General features: G+C 56.6%; 2 protein-coding genes across 5 annotated transcripts in view; one reads left to right on the top strand and one right to left on the bottom strand.

Moving 5' to 3' along the window:
* The first annotated feature begins 344 nt into the window (after window positions 1-344).
* On the top strand, window positions 345-5,259 carry Tp53i13 (tumor protein p53 inducible protein 13). 2 transcript variants are annotated; one of them, XM_052755956.1, is made up of 7 exons: window positions 345-485; window positions 683-751; window positions 942-983; window positions 3,674-3,802; window positions 4,082-4,279; window positions 4,371-4,905; window positions 4,985-5,259. In XM_052755956.1, exons 1-7 carry the CDS (start codon window positions 414-416, stop codon window positions 5,095-5,097), a joined length of 1,158 nt encoding a protein of 385 aa, XP_052611916.1. In that variant the 5' UTR covers window positions 345-413; the 3' UTR covers window positions 5,098-5,259. The 2 variants fall into 2 exon arrangements, with proteins under 2 accessions (XP_052611916.1, XP_052611917.1); XM_052755957.1 differs by lacking the exon at window positions 683-751 and having other exon boundaries at window positions 348-485.
* A 351-nt stretch (window positions 5,260-5,610) lies between these two features.
* Window positions 5,611-15,415, bottom strand: part of Git1 (GIT ArfGAP 1) — a 14,494-nt gene continuing 4,689 nt past the window's right edge. Inside the window, exons 2-21 of one of the 3 annotated variants that reach the window (XM_052755946.1) lie at window positions 14,261-14,394; window positions 13,716-13,828; window positions 13,485-13,590; window positions 12,739-12,956; window positions 12,563-12,657; window positions 12,179-12,221; window positions 10,568-10,594; window positions 10,354-10,402; window positions 10,003-10,075; window positions 9,462-9,559; window positions 8,980-9,091; window positions 8,730-8,863; window positions 8,440-8,592; window positions 8,086-8,301; window positions 7,950-8,003; window positions 7,768-7,854; window positions 7,607-7,680; window positions 7,312-7,494; window positions 7,138-7,201; window positions 5,611-6,983 (exon numbers count right to left, since the gene is read on the bottom strand). In XM_052755946.1, coding sequence (XP_052611906.1) covers window positions 6,771-6,983; window positions 7,138-7,201; window positions 7,312-7,494; window positions 7,607-7,680; window positions 7,768-7,854; window positions 7,950-8,003; window positions 8,086-8,301; window positions 8,440-8,592; window positions 8,730-8,863; window positions 8,980-9,091; window positions 9,462-9,559; window positions 10,003-10,075; window positions 10,354-10,402; window positions 10,568-10,594; window positions 12,179-12,221; window positions 12,563-12,657; window positions 12,739-12,956; window positions 13,485-13,590; window positions 13,716-13,828; window positions 14,261-14,394 — 2,246 coding nt within the window. In that variant the 3' untranslated portion in view covers window positions 5,611-6,770. Of the gene's footprint in view, window positions 6,984-7,137; window positions 7,202-7,311; window positions 7,495-7,606; window positions 7,681-7,767; window positions 7,855-7,949; window positions 8,004-8,085; window positions 8,317-8,439; window positions 8,593-8,729; window positions 8,864-8,979; window positions 9,092-9,461; window positions 9,560-10,002; window positions 10,076-10,353; window positions 10,403-10,567; window positions 10,595-12,178; window positions 12,222-12,562; window positions 12,658-12,738; window positions 12,957-13,484; window positions 13,591-13,715; window positions 13,829-14,260; window positions 14,395-15,415 lie in introns of all 3 variants that reach the window. The other 2 variants (XM_052755945.1, XM_052755947.1) reach the window with 2 other exon arrangements.

The raw sequence follows: 15,415 nt of genomic DNA on the forward strand, positions 1-15,415 counted from the left end.
GTTTTGCCAGAAGAGCACACAAGTCTCCGCCTGGGTCACCGGTCCTAAGGGATCTCACTTCCCGCCCTTTGCAGGGTTCCCAGATTCCACCCAGGCGATGCAGTTGCGCTGCTGGCCGGGCAAACGGGCCGAGACGCACCTCGGGCTAGGGAGGTGGTCCCGCGGGCGTGGAGACTAAGCGATCCTTAGGGGGAATCACAACTTTTCCGGCTTTGGGCTCAGGACGCGTGCGCTGGCCTGGCGGTGGGCGGGGCGGGGGCGGGGCTGGTAGGCGGGGCGGGGCAGGCGGCCCGGCCAGGAGGGGGCAGGCCTGGGAGCGAGCCGGGGTCTGCGGGGGCGCGCGAGCGGCGCGGGACCGCGGGGGCGCGCGAGCGGCGCGGCTGCTGGTTGGCGGGACTGCTGGCCCAGCTGAAATGGTTCCTCCTCCTCCACCTCCGCCCGGGTTGCTTCTGGTAGCCCTGGTGGGGCTCCTGAGTCTTTGCGAGGTAAGGCGATCGGCTCCTGGTAAGGCCTTGGCCAGGGGATCTCAAAGCGCTTTGCTATAACTTTGTCCTGGAAGGAGTCGCGCGCGCGCGCGAGGGGATTCGGAGGCCGCTCCATTCGTCTGCGCCCCGAGTCCTGGAACCGAAAGGGCGGGGCCCTAGCAGAGGCCAACGCCCAGTTGTGCGCCTTGGACCCACAGGTGGTGGCTGAGCGGGCGGAGGAGGCAAGAACCCGTTGTCCCGAAGGCCTGTGGCCTCTGCCTCCACAGGTAGGAATCATGGAGGGCCGAGGACGAGAGGGGATGCATGGCTTCGCTGCACCCTCAGTGGTCGCCCTTCTGGGACAACTGTTGGTTCCTCATGCTCTCAGTCTTCATCTGAGAGCTTGGGGTTGGTTGTCCTCTTCGTCACCCCCACCACGAAGTCCCCAGCTGCTCTCTTCTTTCCCCCCATGTGTAGGTGTTACCAAGAGTGACTTACACGCAGGGGAGACAAGGACAGGTAAGTACGACGAGGGGCCCGTCTTTGTATCCTTCCCTGAAGGCAGAGTGCGCCTCACACGTTACCTGTCTCTCTTGGCCCTCAGCTCCATCCCTTATCACTTTGTGCAAAAGAGGGAAGGCTTCCAGCTGCCCATCCTTGGACAAGGGACAGACAGTGAGCCACAGCTCCATAGGGCAGTGTCAGGGATGCATGCTGTTGTTGAGTAGCCAGATGTGTGGCAGGTAACTACAAGTGGAACTCTGAAGGATGAACTCACATCCCAGTGTCGGATGTGACCGGCAGGTCTTGTTTTTCTAGGCTCTCGTTTTCGGCAAGAGATGACATTCTGTCCCTTCAACTTTAAGGAGGGAATGAATAGTGTGTGACAGCGCTGTAAGGATCACAAAACACTGTCTTGGGTTAGGAGTGTGTGTTTACTATGTTGTAAACTGGGTTCAGCGTTCATGAATAGTTCTCTTTTTAAAAAATTCTTTAGGCTTATTTATTTAATGGGTGAGTTTTGCCTGTGTGTTTGTGTGTCCAGGAGAGTTGTCAGATTCCCTGGAACTGGAGTTACAGTAGGTTGTGAGCTGCCATGTGGATGCTGGGTACTGAACCCAAATCCTCTGCAAGAGCAGCCAATATTCTTAACCGCCCACCCATATCTCTAGCCCCTTCTTTTTGAGACAGGGACTCATGTAGCCCAAAGTGGGCCTCAGACTTGTTAGGTAGCCAACGATGATCTTGAACTCTTGATCCTCCTGCCTCCACCTCCTAAAGGGCAGATTACAGCAGACACTATGGAACTTGGCTACCTCTTTGTTCCAAAGATCTCTCTTCGTTATTTCCCTGTTCAGAACCCATCTGACTATAGTCCATTTGCCATGGCTGAATTCCCCGGCCTGGCTTGTCAGGACTTAGTTGATTATCTTCATCTGATTTCTCGGTTAGTTTATCTTGGTCACCATGGACCGTCACCACACATATGAATGCTGGCTTATTTCCGTTGAGATGCTTCCTTTTCTCTGGTTTATTTTCTACTGGCCTGTCAGGACCCAGAACACTCTGCTCCATGCCCTGCAGCTATTCATCTCCAATCATTTTCAAAGCTCAGTGCAGGAGTCACAGCACCCCCTGCCCCCAAAAACTTGTCTGATTTTATCCCATCCTCTGTGATCACAGTTAACTAAGCAAGCTGGACAGTGCCACAGGCTTTTATAATCCCAGCTGCTTGGGAGGCTGAGGCAGGAGGATTGAAAGTGAACTCAAGTCTAACTTGGGCAACTTTGTGAGACTCTGTTTTAAATTTTAAGGAAAAAAGTGAAAAGACAGTTGAAGATATGGCTTGCTGCGAGAGCATTTGTATGGGTTGAATCCTTAGAGCCCAAATACCCTCACCACCATCCGCCTCCCACACATACCAGTTTGAGTTGTATGGGTTTTTTGCTTCCCTGAATTTCTCTCTCTACTCCCTGGTCTTTTGAGGTAGGGTCTTGTAGCCTAAGCTGGCCTGGTATTCACTATGTATCCTAGGCTGGCCTTAAACTTGTGGTCTTATTACATTATGTTCCACTTGGCTGGGATTACAGGTATACCCTATCACACCCAACTTTCCATGAGTCAGCCAGCCTTTCTTTCTCTCTTTCTTTCTTTCTTTCTTTCTTTCTTTCTTTCTTTCTTTCTTTCTTTCTTTCTTTCCTTTCTTCCTTCTTTCCTTCCTTCCTTCCTTCCTTCCTTTCTTTCTTTCCCTCCTTCCTTCCTTTCTTCTCCTTCTCCTCCTTCTTTTTTGGTTTTCGATTCAGGGTTTCTCTGTGTAGCCCTTGCTGTCCTGGAACTCACTATGTAGACCAGGCTGGTCTCGAACTCAAAGGTATCTGCTTGTCTGTTTCCTGAGTACTGGAATTAAAGATGTGCACCACCACCACCTGGCTGCATTTATTATACATTCCTCCAGGTCTGGGAGTCCTTTTTGGTATCTTTTATATCATTTAGCAAGAATAATGACTGATGAAATGTTCCCATCCTGGGATGTGCAGTCATGTGTGTTCGGATACTCCTGAGAGAGTGCATGTATTAGATCAACAAACAGAGGACTTATCTTCATCCGAGGGATGCTTAGAGTCTAGATTGGGGACGTGTAGAGCCATTATTGCACATTCAGAGAAATACAGCTAGAGACTGTTCTTGGAGGGCCAGGGATGTAGATCAGAGGTAATAAGGCCCAATACCAAAGGTATTGATCCCCAGCACCATGGGTGGGGGCAAGGGAGCATGTTCTGGGTCTAACAGGGTTAATTAGCTATGCTGTCTTGTCCAGAGGCTCAACGTTGAGGGAAAAACGAGATGAATTAAAAAGGAATGTACAGCCGGGCGGTGGTGGTGCACGCCTTTAATCCCAGCACTCGGGAGGCAGAGCCAGGCGGATCTCTGTGAGTTCGAGGCCAGCCTGGGCTACCAAGTGAGTTCCAGGAGAGGCGCAAAGCTACACAGAGAAACTCTGTCTCGAAAAACCAAAAAAAAACAAAAAAAACAAAAACAAAAACAAAAAAAAAAAAGGAATGTACATCAGTACCCAAGGCCTTTCCCCTTTCCTGGAAGTGGAAGGGCACCTGCTGATAACCCCTTCATCCTGGCACCTAGGATAGGAGCAAGTATGATTCTCTGGGAGGGAGCTGGGCCTGGCTTGATATTTCCACCTTGTCCACCAGGTTGATGGTGTTGCCTTCCTCTACCACCCCTGTGCCCACCCCTGGCTGAAGCTCCAGCTTGCTCTGTTGGCCCATGTGTGTGTGGCTAAGCCCACACTCATTCCCAACTCCAGTCTCACTTGGGACAGGGTAAGTGGTTAGTGAAAGGTATGCCCCCCCCCCGAAAAAAAAAGCCGGGCATGGTGGCTCATATCTTTAATTTCAGCACTCTGGAGGCAGAGGCAGGCAGATCTCTTGAGTTTGAGACCAGCTGGTCTACATAGTTCCAGGACACGGTGAAATCCTGTCCCAACACGCCCCCTCCCCCCAAAAGGTGGTGTTCTGTGGAAGGGTGCAGCCGCTTGGGCAGAGAAAGGAAAACTCAGGGCAGCTTCTTCCATCTTAGATCTAAGTTACCTTCTTTTATAGCCCCTGGTGCTGACAGCATGGGGGACTGCTTTGGAGATGGCGTGGGTTGAGCCAGCCTGGGCTGCCCACTGGTTAAAGAGGCGGCGGCGGAAGCAGAGAAAGGGTGTGTGGTTTCTCTCTGACACGCTTTCTGGGCCCACTCCCATGATGCCAGCCCCCAGCAGAGGGAAGCTGTGTGGGAGACGACGGTGTGTACAGGTGAGGGGTGCTGGGCCCAGGTTTGGTGGTTGGGGGCATTGGGTTAGCAGAGCGGAGCAGGGCAGAGGGTGACTCTCTCTCTTCTCTTTAGGCTCGGACTCTGGCCTTTGCTCTGAGGAGCTGGCGGCCACCTGGTGTAGAGGTGACATCTAGAGGACCCAGGTGGCGCTCTCTCAGTGTTGTCAAGAGAAGGGGGCTTCGGGCTGCCCTTGGTCTCCAAACTACTCCCTCAGGCCTGAGGGTTTCCTTGGCCTCTTCAGAGAGCCCGAAGGCCCAGCAGCCCATTTTGGGAACCTCATCTGTGGCCCCTGTCTCCTTGATGACTGGGGGACCTGGAGGCGATGATAGGTCCAGGACAGAGGCTCAGATGCCCAATGGGCACGGCAATCCAGGGGGTTGTGCCTGCCCAGGCCAGGCCTCCCCAGCTCCTCGAGCCGCAGCACCTCCCCGGGCAGCCCGAGGCCCCACTCCACGCACCGAAGAGGCTGCTTGGGCTGCCATGGCCCTGACCTTCCTGCTGGTCCTGCTCACCCTGGCCACGCTCTGCACGCGATTGCACCGGAACTTCCGCAGGAGCGAGAGCATCTATTGGGGGCCCACAGCAGACAGCCAGGACACGGTGGCTGGTGAGAAGACCCCCGAGGCCCCCGCCAGGTGTGCCCAGCCTCTTGAATTCCTTGCCCTTGACCTCTCGCCTTCCCACAGCTGTGCTGAAGCGGAGGCTGCCCTTGCCCTCGCGCCGGATCAAGCGGTCTCGCCGACGGCCCCTGCTCCCGCCCACACCGGATAGTGGCCCTGACTCGGAGAGCTCGGACTGAGCGGCTCCGCCCCTCGGTGACCGCTGCCACGTGGGCAGTGCGCGGGCGCCCCCTGGCGGCAGGCGGAGAGGCCCTGGAGGCTTCGTTTGGTTGAAGAGTATCCTTTGAGCCTCCCTGATGCAAATTCCTGTTTGTAATTAAATTATTTTAGTAGAATTCGGAGTTGGGCGAGTTTACCTCCCTCAGTCATACTCCTTCAGGTCACTGGCCCTCGGGAGAGTTAGTCAAGCTGGCTTCCGGGCAGCCAGCATGCCCTGGCTCTGAGGATCGTGTCAGGTGCTGGCACTCTTCACTCACTTTTTGCAGGTCTCCCCCACTCAACACACTCGCGTCTTTCTTCATCTCTAATTTCTGAAGCTCAAGACAGCCTTAAACTTGCTATCGTGCCTCAGCCTCCCAAGGATTGCGGATGGGGGAGTGTGTCGTGGTAAGTGACAGGAATGCTGACCCGAACCAATAACTGTATTAGGTAAGCTCAGCCCCACCTCCAACCTCTAGACATCAGAAGTGGCACATGGTCACTTATTTATTTTTGATACAAATGTACATGACACACGTCTTGACAGCTACCCACCACCACAGGTAGGGCTGGGCCACCTAGGGGGAGGTGGTTGGGGAGAAGAGCTGGTGGGTGCTGTCAGTGTCTTGCCAGCCTTCCCAGCTGCAGCCAGATCCCCAGGCTTCCAGGGGGCGGGTCACTGTAGGTGCAGGTAGTGATGTGGGTGCTGGCCTTGCAGAGGTTAGGGGGAGGGGCTCAGTTCCACAGCCACCAGCTGAGTTGGGGACCCTGGGGAGCCAGCCCCAGGCTCAGGTGCTCTGTACTCTGCCTGGCCAGCACACTTCCCATCGGGGATGGGGAAGAGATGGAGGGAAGTGGTTTTCCTTTTACGTTTATAGCGTAGGGTACAAGTAGGAGCAGCAACTGGGCCACAGCTGGTGACCCCGACAGTCCCCCTGTCCAGGTAGGGGATGCTGAGCCCACTTCTCTGGTCCCCTTGGCCCTCAAAGCTCCACGTGGGCCAGGCCTCCGGAACGGCACTGCCGCTCATATCCTTAGTCACAGGCACGCGGGGACACTCAGTTACCACCAAGTTCAAATGAAGGCTTAGGGAGAAGACAGACTTTCCAGTGTTTGCTGCTGGGGACCCTGGCACACAAGTTGGGACCTGTGCTCTAGGCAGGGGCCATTTGGCATGAAAGAGCAGCAAGAGGGGCTGGTGGCTACAGGGCAGAGACATCCAGAGATAATGTACAAAGGAGGGGGATGCCCCTGCTCAGCCCCCCCAAGGGCTAAACTGGCTCGTGGGGATAGGGTGCAGTAGGCGGAGCTGCCCCTTTTGGAGTGTCCCTGTCCCACTCCTTGCTGAGGGTGCCCTGGAAGGCAGGGTGAGGGGCTGGGAGGGATTCCTTGAGGCTCCTGCACATCAGTGGGGTAGGGATGCTATGTACAGGGTGATGGGCATGGAATATGAGGGGACAGATGCTCCTGTCCCCTCACATTCCCATCCTTGGGGCTTGAGGGGATGGGCACCAGGGCACCTGGATGCCAGAAGAGAACGACGGCACTAAGGGCACTTGTGCCAGTGGCCCTGTTGGGGTGGGTTAGTGTCTGGAGTGGCCCAGCTCCCATGGCCAGTGAGGTCCCAGGGTGTGGGTAAGGGCAGGGAAAGTGGTCACTGCTTCTTCTCTCGGGTGGTGATGGTGACCAGCTGCTTGGCAGCCTTGGCGATGTCATAGGCGCATTGGATCACCTGCTGAGTCAGCAGCTGGAAGTCCACAGGGGCGCCAGGCTCTGGAGGCACTGTCTTCCGGCATTCACTCTGCAGCCTGTAGGCGCTGGCATTAAGCAGCCGCAGTGAACTGCGCACAGGCTCCAGGGCTGGCCTCTGGAGGGAGGAGCGAGGACAGGCTGAGAGCTGGACTTGAAGCCAGGTGTCTGATTGTGGCTCAGGGTGCTCACCTCCACCCAGGCAGCAGCAGGTCACCTGCGTCCGCCCCACCCCAAGGCCCTCCCACTCTGTTTCTCTGTGGCCCCTGTACCTTTGGGAAGAGAGAGGCCATCTCAGTCACAGCCAAATGGATCTTTTCTGAACAGGGCACAAAGCTGTCGGGTGAGGGGAGGAGGTGGATGAGGGGTTTGTCAGAATCCTAGGATCCCAGCATGAACCCTCCACCCCGTACCAACAAGTCAGCAGGAGCTTGTGCCCATCCTACCTGTCATGTTTGAACTCCTGGGCGGCCCGCAATAGTTCCTGAATGTTCTTGGTGACCTGCTCCGTCTTTAGGATGACGTCCTCAGTGCTGGGGAGCCCGGGGTCTAGGTCTCCATCCAGGCTCTCCAGCTCAGGGTGCAGCTCCTCTTCCTTGCCCAGCTCTAGGAATCGCTTCCCTTCAAGTCTAGGCCCAGGTGGGAAGAGAAAAGGAGCCATCCAGACACCTGCATGGCTGGGTCCCCACCACCTCCCCTCCAGGTGCTGGCAGGCCTGGGTAGAGCCCCCGAGTGTCTCACCCAAGCAGAGGGTCCCCACTTTGTGTGTTTTCATAGTCACTGTCGGCACCACTGCCATGGCGTGAAAGCTTGCTCTGGAGGGTGGGCAAAGGTGGTGGGTGAGGACACATCCCCGGACCTCAAGAGCCCACACAGTCCCTGGGCACTGGGATGCAAATTACCGCGTGGCGACTTCCTTCTTGGGAGCACGACAGCAGTGGGGAGGAGGGAGTGAAGGGCACAGAGGAGGCAGACACCCCCTTCCGGATCTGAAAGCCAAGGCAGGGCTATGTCAGTCTCCACTGTGGTCCAGGGCTGCTGACTCACTGGTGCAGGCTCCCCCGCTCCCCCAGGTCCTGCTTACCCGATAAAGGCCAGCAGGGACATGCACTGAATAGATGGCATCATCTTCCAGCTCCTGTGGGAGGCAGCACAAAGTGTCATGACAAGCTCTGTTAGTGGGACCTTCTTTTCCCACCCAAGGCCCACAGGCTGCTCACAGTGCTGTGGAAAGGCTGGAGCCGTGTGGTGAGCTCGTCCCCAGGTGCACCTCCGAAGGGCTTCAGGGCAGAGCCTGGCTCGTACATGGAGAAGGCCTGACGGTCCCTGCGATGGGTGCTTCCACCTGGCCCCATGGGTGTGTGTTCTGCTCGTTCACTGGGAAGTGGGGGTGTAGGCGCTGGCCCTGGCGGCTGCCGGAGCTGCAGGTTCTCGGCCTGCAGTTTGTGGATCTGAGTGTACACAGTGGTGTCCAACTCTGGGTCAAGGTAGGTTCCACCTTTGGGAAGGGATGACCCCCCCATTCCCAGAGCCCTGGCTACTTGTCCACTACTCCCTCAAGCCACAGTGCTTACCTCCCTCTGCAACCTCCGGAGCTCATCACTCAGGCTGCTGTTGACCTTCATGAGCTGCTGGACTTTGGCCTCGGAGGTGGCCAGAGCCTTCTTCAGCTCCAGGTACTCCTGTAGCGTCACAGCCCCATCGGACAGGTCTGAGGAGTCCATGCTCTGCAGAGACAGAAGCCAGTCAGTCTCAGGGGCAGAGGTGGACCAGCTCATTTGATCTAAGACTCTGGGCTCTATGTAACATGGAGCTGGGCTACAGAGGAGAATGTGGGAGAAAACAGCAGGGACAGTGTTCAGACCCTGGCACGGTTGTTCCGAGTGGCGCCTGTGCTGGGCAGGGGCTCCTGGTCTGTGTCTTCGTCGGAAGCCACACTGTCGTAGTCGTGCTGGTCATCCAGATCACTTTGGCTCCGTGCAGACAGCTCGAGGTTGTCTGAAGACACAAGATCTGTCACTCAGGGCTTGCTCAGCCACACTCTTTATCCAGATCCCAAGCAAAGGTGGCTCCGAGGTGAACAACGCCGTGGCCTGCTCACGCGAGGCCCCCACCTGTGGGACTGCTCAGACTCTTGCCCTGCTGCCTCCGTTTGGCCTCACTGAGGATGTCGATGATCAAGGTGGCAAACTCTCGGGCATTAAACCGAGCCAACTTCTGTCGCCCCTGCGAGGCAGAGAGGGCAAGGCCAGAGTGAGGGGCCACTTCTGGTTGGCCCACAGGGGCTGGAACAGAGCAGCAAAGCAGGACCCTGCCCTCCTATCTATTCACAGCTAAAAAAAAAATCTCAACCCAGCATCATCTGGCTAGTGAGCAGTGTGGCAGCCCCAGGCCAGCAAAGGCTTAAGGCACCCAGAGGAGCCCCCAGGAGGAGGCTGAAATACCCACCAGTGCTAAGAATAGCTTTATCCCATTCCCCAAATCCCAAAGCCAGTCAGACCCTAAGGGAGGCCTCAGGAGAGCGGGCTTCAGGCCGAGGAAGGGCAGGGCTCCCAGAAATAAAGGAAACCACCCAGGCCTCCTGCCTCCCCCTCACCTGGTTCCGAGTAGCTGAGTATTCAGGATTGACTGGCAGGAAGGGCACAGCACTGCGCTCCGTCACCAGGGTGCTGTGGTTCTGGGTAGCCAGCCACACTGTGGGGGAGGGGCGGGGAACAGATCACCCACTGTGACTCGGCCCTCAGAGCAGAGCCCCCCAGGCCCTCCTATTCCCACAGGGTCAGTGTCGCAGGAAGCAGGGGTATCCACGAACACAAAAGCTGGGCAAGGCCTGGTGAGGCCCGCCCACTGACGAACAGAACAAGGCAGGGCCCACCAGGCCAGACCCAGAGTTTGGGCTGGAATCTGGCTGTGGCCAGGAAGGAGTGATGCCGGGGTGGGGGGTGGGGTGGAGCAGGGCTGGGGAGACAGCCAAAGTGGGAGGCAGCCAGAGCGAGATGAGCTCCAGTGCCTGGTGGAGCAGGGAGGCAGCTGACTGCCTCCAGCTCAACACTGCTCAGCAGGGGATGGCAGGGACTCACCCCAACCCCAGCTCTCCTTTCTTAGTTCCCGGAAAGACGGGGTGCCTTGCCACTCACCAGCGTCATTTTCTCTCCGATCCACCTCATCATACACATCCATGGCAAGTTCCTCAAAGAGCCGGTTGCTGAGCTAGAGGCAGAGAGGGGGGACCCAGGGTTTGTCAGGATGTTGTGTGATGTGGGGAAGGCTCATGACCCGTTACCCAGCCATCTTAGAACTGAGGGGTAGGTGAGGTTTTATGTGCAGGAAGAAGGGAGTCCATGCCATTTCCCTGTCTCGGAGATGGGGACACTTGGAGGGCAGAACCAGGATCAAAGACCAGGGCGTGGGGAGGTGGCGGCAGGGAGGAGGCTGGCTAGGCTGGAGAGGGCGCCCTAAGTAGTCCTGGCTTGTTGAGGCAGACTCACTGCTTGCAGCTTCTTCTTGGCAGCTTTGGCCAATTCAGACAGATCCAGGCTGTGGACAAAGAAGGAAAGAAAGGTCAGACACGAGAGACAGACACGTCCCTGCTGGCTGCCTCCCAAGCATGCAGGGAGCTCAGGGAGATGAGACCCTGAGGCCACACACCAAGCCTCCCCCATGCCCAGGCTTTGTGGCCCTGGAGCCGACAGGTGCAAGTACCTCTGAGACATGCACTTCTGCCGAGATCTAATCCAGGACAGCAGCAGAGGGAAGAACAGGACAGAGCATCAATTACCCAGGAGCAGGCGCTCTTGCCTTCACTATCAAGCTCAGACACATCTCCACACACGCCCAACACAGAGCACTTGAAAGGGAACTTGTCTCCTCAGCTGGTTCCTCTGTCTACCGTCAGCTACACACAGCCCCCCAAAGTCTCCCTCCCTCTCCCTCAGATTCTAGCCACACTTAACCGTTCTGCCCTTGTTTCCTCCGGTCTGAGCTTTTAGAAATCTCTCAGTCTAGCTCTTTACTTCTAGGCTTGCCTCTAGATCCCTTTCTCATCCAGTGGCCAGAGTGCGAACACACCTGGCTACACTCTGCCTTAAAACAGCTCAATGGTAACACGTACAAAGAACACACGCCAACCAAACTTTTCCACAATGCTTTCTTTAAAAACTATGCTAAATACTTTGCGTTTGTTTTCACTCTCAACATTCCCGAAAGGGTAAGTATTAGCAGCCCCATTTTGAGATGAGATAACCAAGGCTCAGAGAGGTTTGGTAATCTGCTTCAGGTCCCACAGCCAGATGGTAGCAGAGATCCTGAATGTGGTCCATCACACCCATGCCTGGACTCCACCCTCAGGATGGCTGTGCTCTTGCTGCGGTTCACACAGGGTTCATCTCACCGGGCTCTTTCCAGTGTTACTCCCTCACACTGTGCTGTGGTACAGTCGCCTGCAGTTCCTACCTCTGCCCCACTGCCCCTCTTGCTGCTGTCCCCTCAGGCTGACTCGTAGCTCAAGGGCAGGGGTGGTGTCTGCGTTACCTCGATGTCCCTAGAGCAGCAGCTGGCTCTGAGAAGGTTCTAAATGAACAGCCACTGAATCTGTCCATGTGTGCATGTGTTGACTGTACATACAGACACACACACATGGACACATACACCACCAGGCAGATCAGACTAGAGAAGCAGAGTTGAGTCTTGGGGTCTTGGAACAGGGCAGTTCTGACCGGCCCACCTGTCTTCATAGGCTGTGGTGGAAAACCTCTAAAGCCAGGGAGCACTGCCTGGCATGAAGTTGTAGCCCTATGAGGACCACTAGGTGGCGCCAATACGTGTCCTGTAAATGAGTAAGTGGCTGGGGGTATCCCCCACTGCCTGGGTATCTTGGGGCCTCTGAGATTAGAGGCAGAAACTGCCCATTACTACCCTGCCTGGGATTCCCGCCCAGCTGGCAGCACACTGGGGGCCTGGCTAGTAGTTCCCAAGTCAGCCAGTTCCCAGGAGCTATCCCCTCCCTGCAGAGGGGGGCCTTTATCATAACAAAGAGACACAGGGGTCCAACCTTTCCTTTCCTTGTACCAACACCTCCCACCCCCAGACTTAGTAATCACAAGGCTCAGGTGCACTGGTGTGTGTTGAACTGACGTTTCTCACTTGCCTTGGGGATACAGTAGGTGGCAATCAGGCTATGAATTCCTGCGTTGCTAGTCACTATGGGTAGAGGGTGGGGTGACAGGTGCCACTGAAGCCCGGGAAGATACAGGGCTCTGGGTCAAGCCACCCTGACAACTAATAGCTGGAAAGGGGCATCAGGTGGGCACTCACCTGTCAGCCATCTGTGGGATGATGTAATGCCCATTCTTGTGATCTGAACAAAAATAAAAATGCCAAGTCACTGATGCCAGGTGGCGCCATCATCCAGGAGCCTACCTCACTACCATGAGCAGGCCCTGACACCTCCAAGTGTCAAGAGGAAATGGAGGAGGGCAGGATACCCCAAGAGCATTGAAAGCTGGCTGCAAGTCAGACCCACCCCCACTCCTTGGCCCCAACATGCTTGCAGCAACCCAGAGCCTGCAGCAATTTCACAGGAGCCAGTTGCCTAGCAACACAGTTCCCCAGCTGGCTTTGTCACTATGGCACCTGCTGCTGGGTGTGTCTAGGTCCCACCTGCCTGGCCTAGTCAGGCCCAACTCATTCTCTGCTCACCGGGCTTGCGTCCACAGAGGTAGAAGGCCAACCGGTCAGTGAGCTCATACTGGCACTCAACTAGCCTTTCTGCCAGTTCATGGTGGCCCGCCTGCCTGTGGGGAGGGGACATGGCTCAGCCCTATGGCAACAGTCCACCCCCTCCACCTAAGCCTCACCCTTTAGCCGATTCTCACCTGGCATAGTCAATCGGCGTGCGGCCATTGACATCAGGGGAGCCGGGGTCAGCCCCATACACCACCAGCAGCTCAGCCTGCAGAGTCTGCCCTGCCTTGGCAGCCACATGTAGAGGTGTAGTGCCCTTTTCTGGGTGAAAGAAGTTGGCCTGGGCACCCAGGGAAAGCAGGCGCAGACATGTCTCCAAGTTGCCTGTTCGCACACTCGAGTGCAGTTGCTGCAAGGAGCGAAGTGTGCAATAAGTGGGGGTGTGATGGACACACGTGTGCCCAAGGAACCTCCCCCCACACACCTGGCTGTTCCTGGTACTCCTACCAGCTCCAAGGGGCCTCGCCAAAACTGGGCCATGTCAGGCAGGCCAGAGGGCTTCCCACTAGAGGATAATGCCAATTAATAACAGCTGCCGCCGGTCACTACCCTGCGTGTGCTCTGTGTGGAACACACGTTAGCTGGAGGTAGGTGCTGCTACTACTTTCTTGTTTCACCGGTGAGGAAGCGAAGGCTCTGAACAGCTAAGCAAGTACCCCAGGTCTTCCTAGCTTTCAAGTGGCAGATGGGAGGCCCTGTGTATCCACTTGGGAATGGAGGCATCTTAGCCACCAGCCACATGACAGAGCAAACTTCCCTGGCCCCAGGGTGTCTACACTTACTGTTTTCCCCAGTCCTGGGCTGCCTCTGGGACCTAGGCCTCAGGGTGACATGGGCAGAGGGGCGGCCCACCCATCTGTTGAGGGGGTCCCCACACCTTGCTGAGGTCCTTGGCAGTGACCCCATCGTCATCACGGCAGGGGAGCTTGTGCACGAACGCCAGCATCTGGTACTTGGCCCTGATGAACTCTGACTTGATGGGGCTGCATGGAACACACAGGAGGCAATGGGAGCAGAGCTGAGGGAAGCCGCCTTTCAGGCCCCGCCCCAGGAACACGGCCCCGCCCCAGGAACACGGCCCCGCCCACCACCCCGCAGCCCCACTCACTGGACTTTGTCTTGGGGGTTGGCTTTGCGCCGGCCACTCTGCACCTGTGCAGGGTCCAGCAGGGAGTGCTCCCAGATGGAGTTGGCCCCGTTGCTGGCAAGCGTGTGCACCATCTGTGGGGAAGAGATGCCAAGCAAGAGAGTGCCCACTCCGTTCTGGGCACTAGGGGAGACATTCTCAGAATGCCTGCTGCAGCTGGAAAGACCACCAAGGGTCCTACTGTGTGCCTGGTCCGACCGGCATGTGTCCTGTGTTGAGCACTTCATGCTGGCTCACCTTGGTGGGTTTGCTAAGGTTCGGAGAGTTGAAACAACTTGCTCAATGCACTGTCTAAGAGAAGAGTCCAGGCTAAGGAGCAGACACTGTAGGGAAGGGCTGAGTGGCACGGCTCAGGGTCCCACTGTTTTAGATGGCTACTGCCCTGGAAGGTGCAGATTGTGGACAGGTGCGTGCGTGTGTGTGTGTGTGTGTGTGTGTGTGTGTGTGGCTGTGGGGACACCTGGGCACCGCACACCGGGAAGATGGTGTCTGGTTCAGTGCCCTACCTGTAGCAGTGTAGGAGGCCAGGCGCTGTGGCGAAGGTGCTTGACAATAGAGATGTGGCGTCCCAGGCTCCGGTGCACACTGCAGCACTCGTCACAGACCAGCACACCTCTGCTGATAGATGCCCAGCCAGGGTCTGGGGGAGCAGAGCAGGGAAATCAGCTGAAGCCCCAGGGAAGGCACCACTTCCCAAGCACCCACTCTCGCCTGGCGTAGGCTTAGTGCTTCAGGTACATTCACTCAGTCTCCCCAGGAGCCCAGAGGGCCATAGACCTTTTCTGTAAGTCCTTGTACCTCTGGGAATACACGGTCCCCAGGGCTCCTCAATGGGTACCGTGTCCTATCCCACAGCCACTGATACCAGTTTCAGAGTCTCTCCTCAGGAAGCAACACTGCTGCCCAGCCATTCCAGAGGGAGGCAGGAGCCTCCTATGGGATGACCCTGATGCCATGTACCACAGTCCTGGGCATGTTCCTGTTGGACCCCACCTGACGGACTGGTTCCTATCCCTACTCGGACACAGGAGAGAGGCCCCAGCCTCATGCTACCATCACTGTGGGCCGCAGCCTTAAGGTCAGACTGAGCAATGGAACTAACCTTGGCTGACTTTTCACTATTTACTGGCCAAGTATTTTGTCCATGCTTCCTTTCACAAGTGCTGTCTTGCTCTACTGATGAGGATTCAGTGGCCCAGAGAGGTCAAAGGGCTTGCTCAAGGTCACACAGCTAATAAGCAGAACTGCTGGGATGTGGAGCCAGGCACTTCAATGCCAGAGACCAGGCCAAGCCCCAGCAGCCTCAGGACCAGCCTGGGGAGCCGCTCTCCAGTCCTTGGGGAGAAATGAACTTGGGAAACAGAAATGGGGACAAATGGGTAGAAGCTCCTGGGTCTTCAAGGGTGGTAGGGATGCTACCACCCAAGCCCATCTGGAGAAGGGGAGGGGATAGCCGAATACTGCTCAGGCTACAGAAAGGAAAGGTCAGGGGGAGAAAGCGGCCATTGTGTTCTGTCCAGAGTGGGGGCAGGGAGCTGCTCTCCTAGGACACTATGCTCTGCCCAGGCCCCCACCCAGGCCCAGGAAGCCTTGTTCTGGGGGTGGGGCTGGCTCTCTGCCTTGCCTCATTAGCATTCAGGATGTTCAGCAAGTGGGGACTC

This window comes from Peromyscus californicus, unplaced genomic scaffold (assembly GCF_007827085.1).
Source record: "Peromyscus californicus insignis strain IS unplaced genomic scaffold, ASM782708v3 Scaffold_3__1_contigs__length_106647218, whole genome shotgun sequence".
NCBI lineage: Eukaryota > Metazoa > Chordata > Mammalia > Rodentia > Cricetidae > Peromyscus > Peromyscus californicus.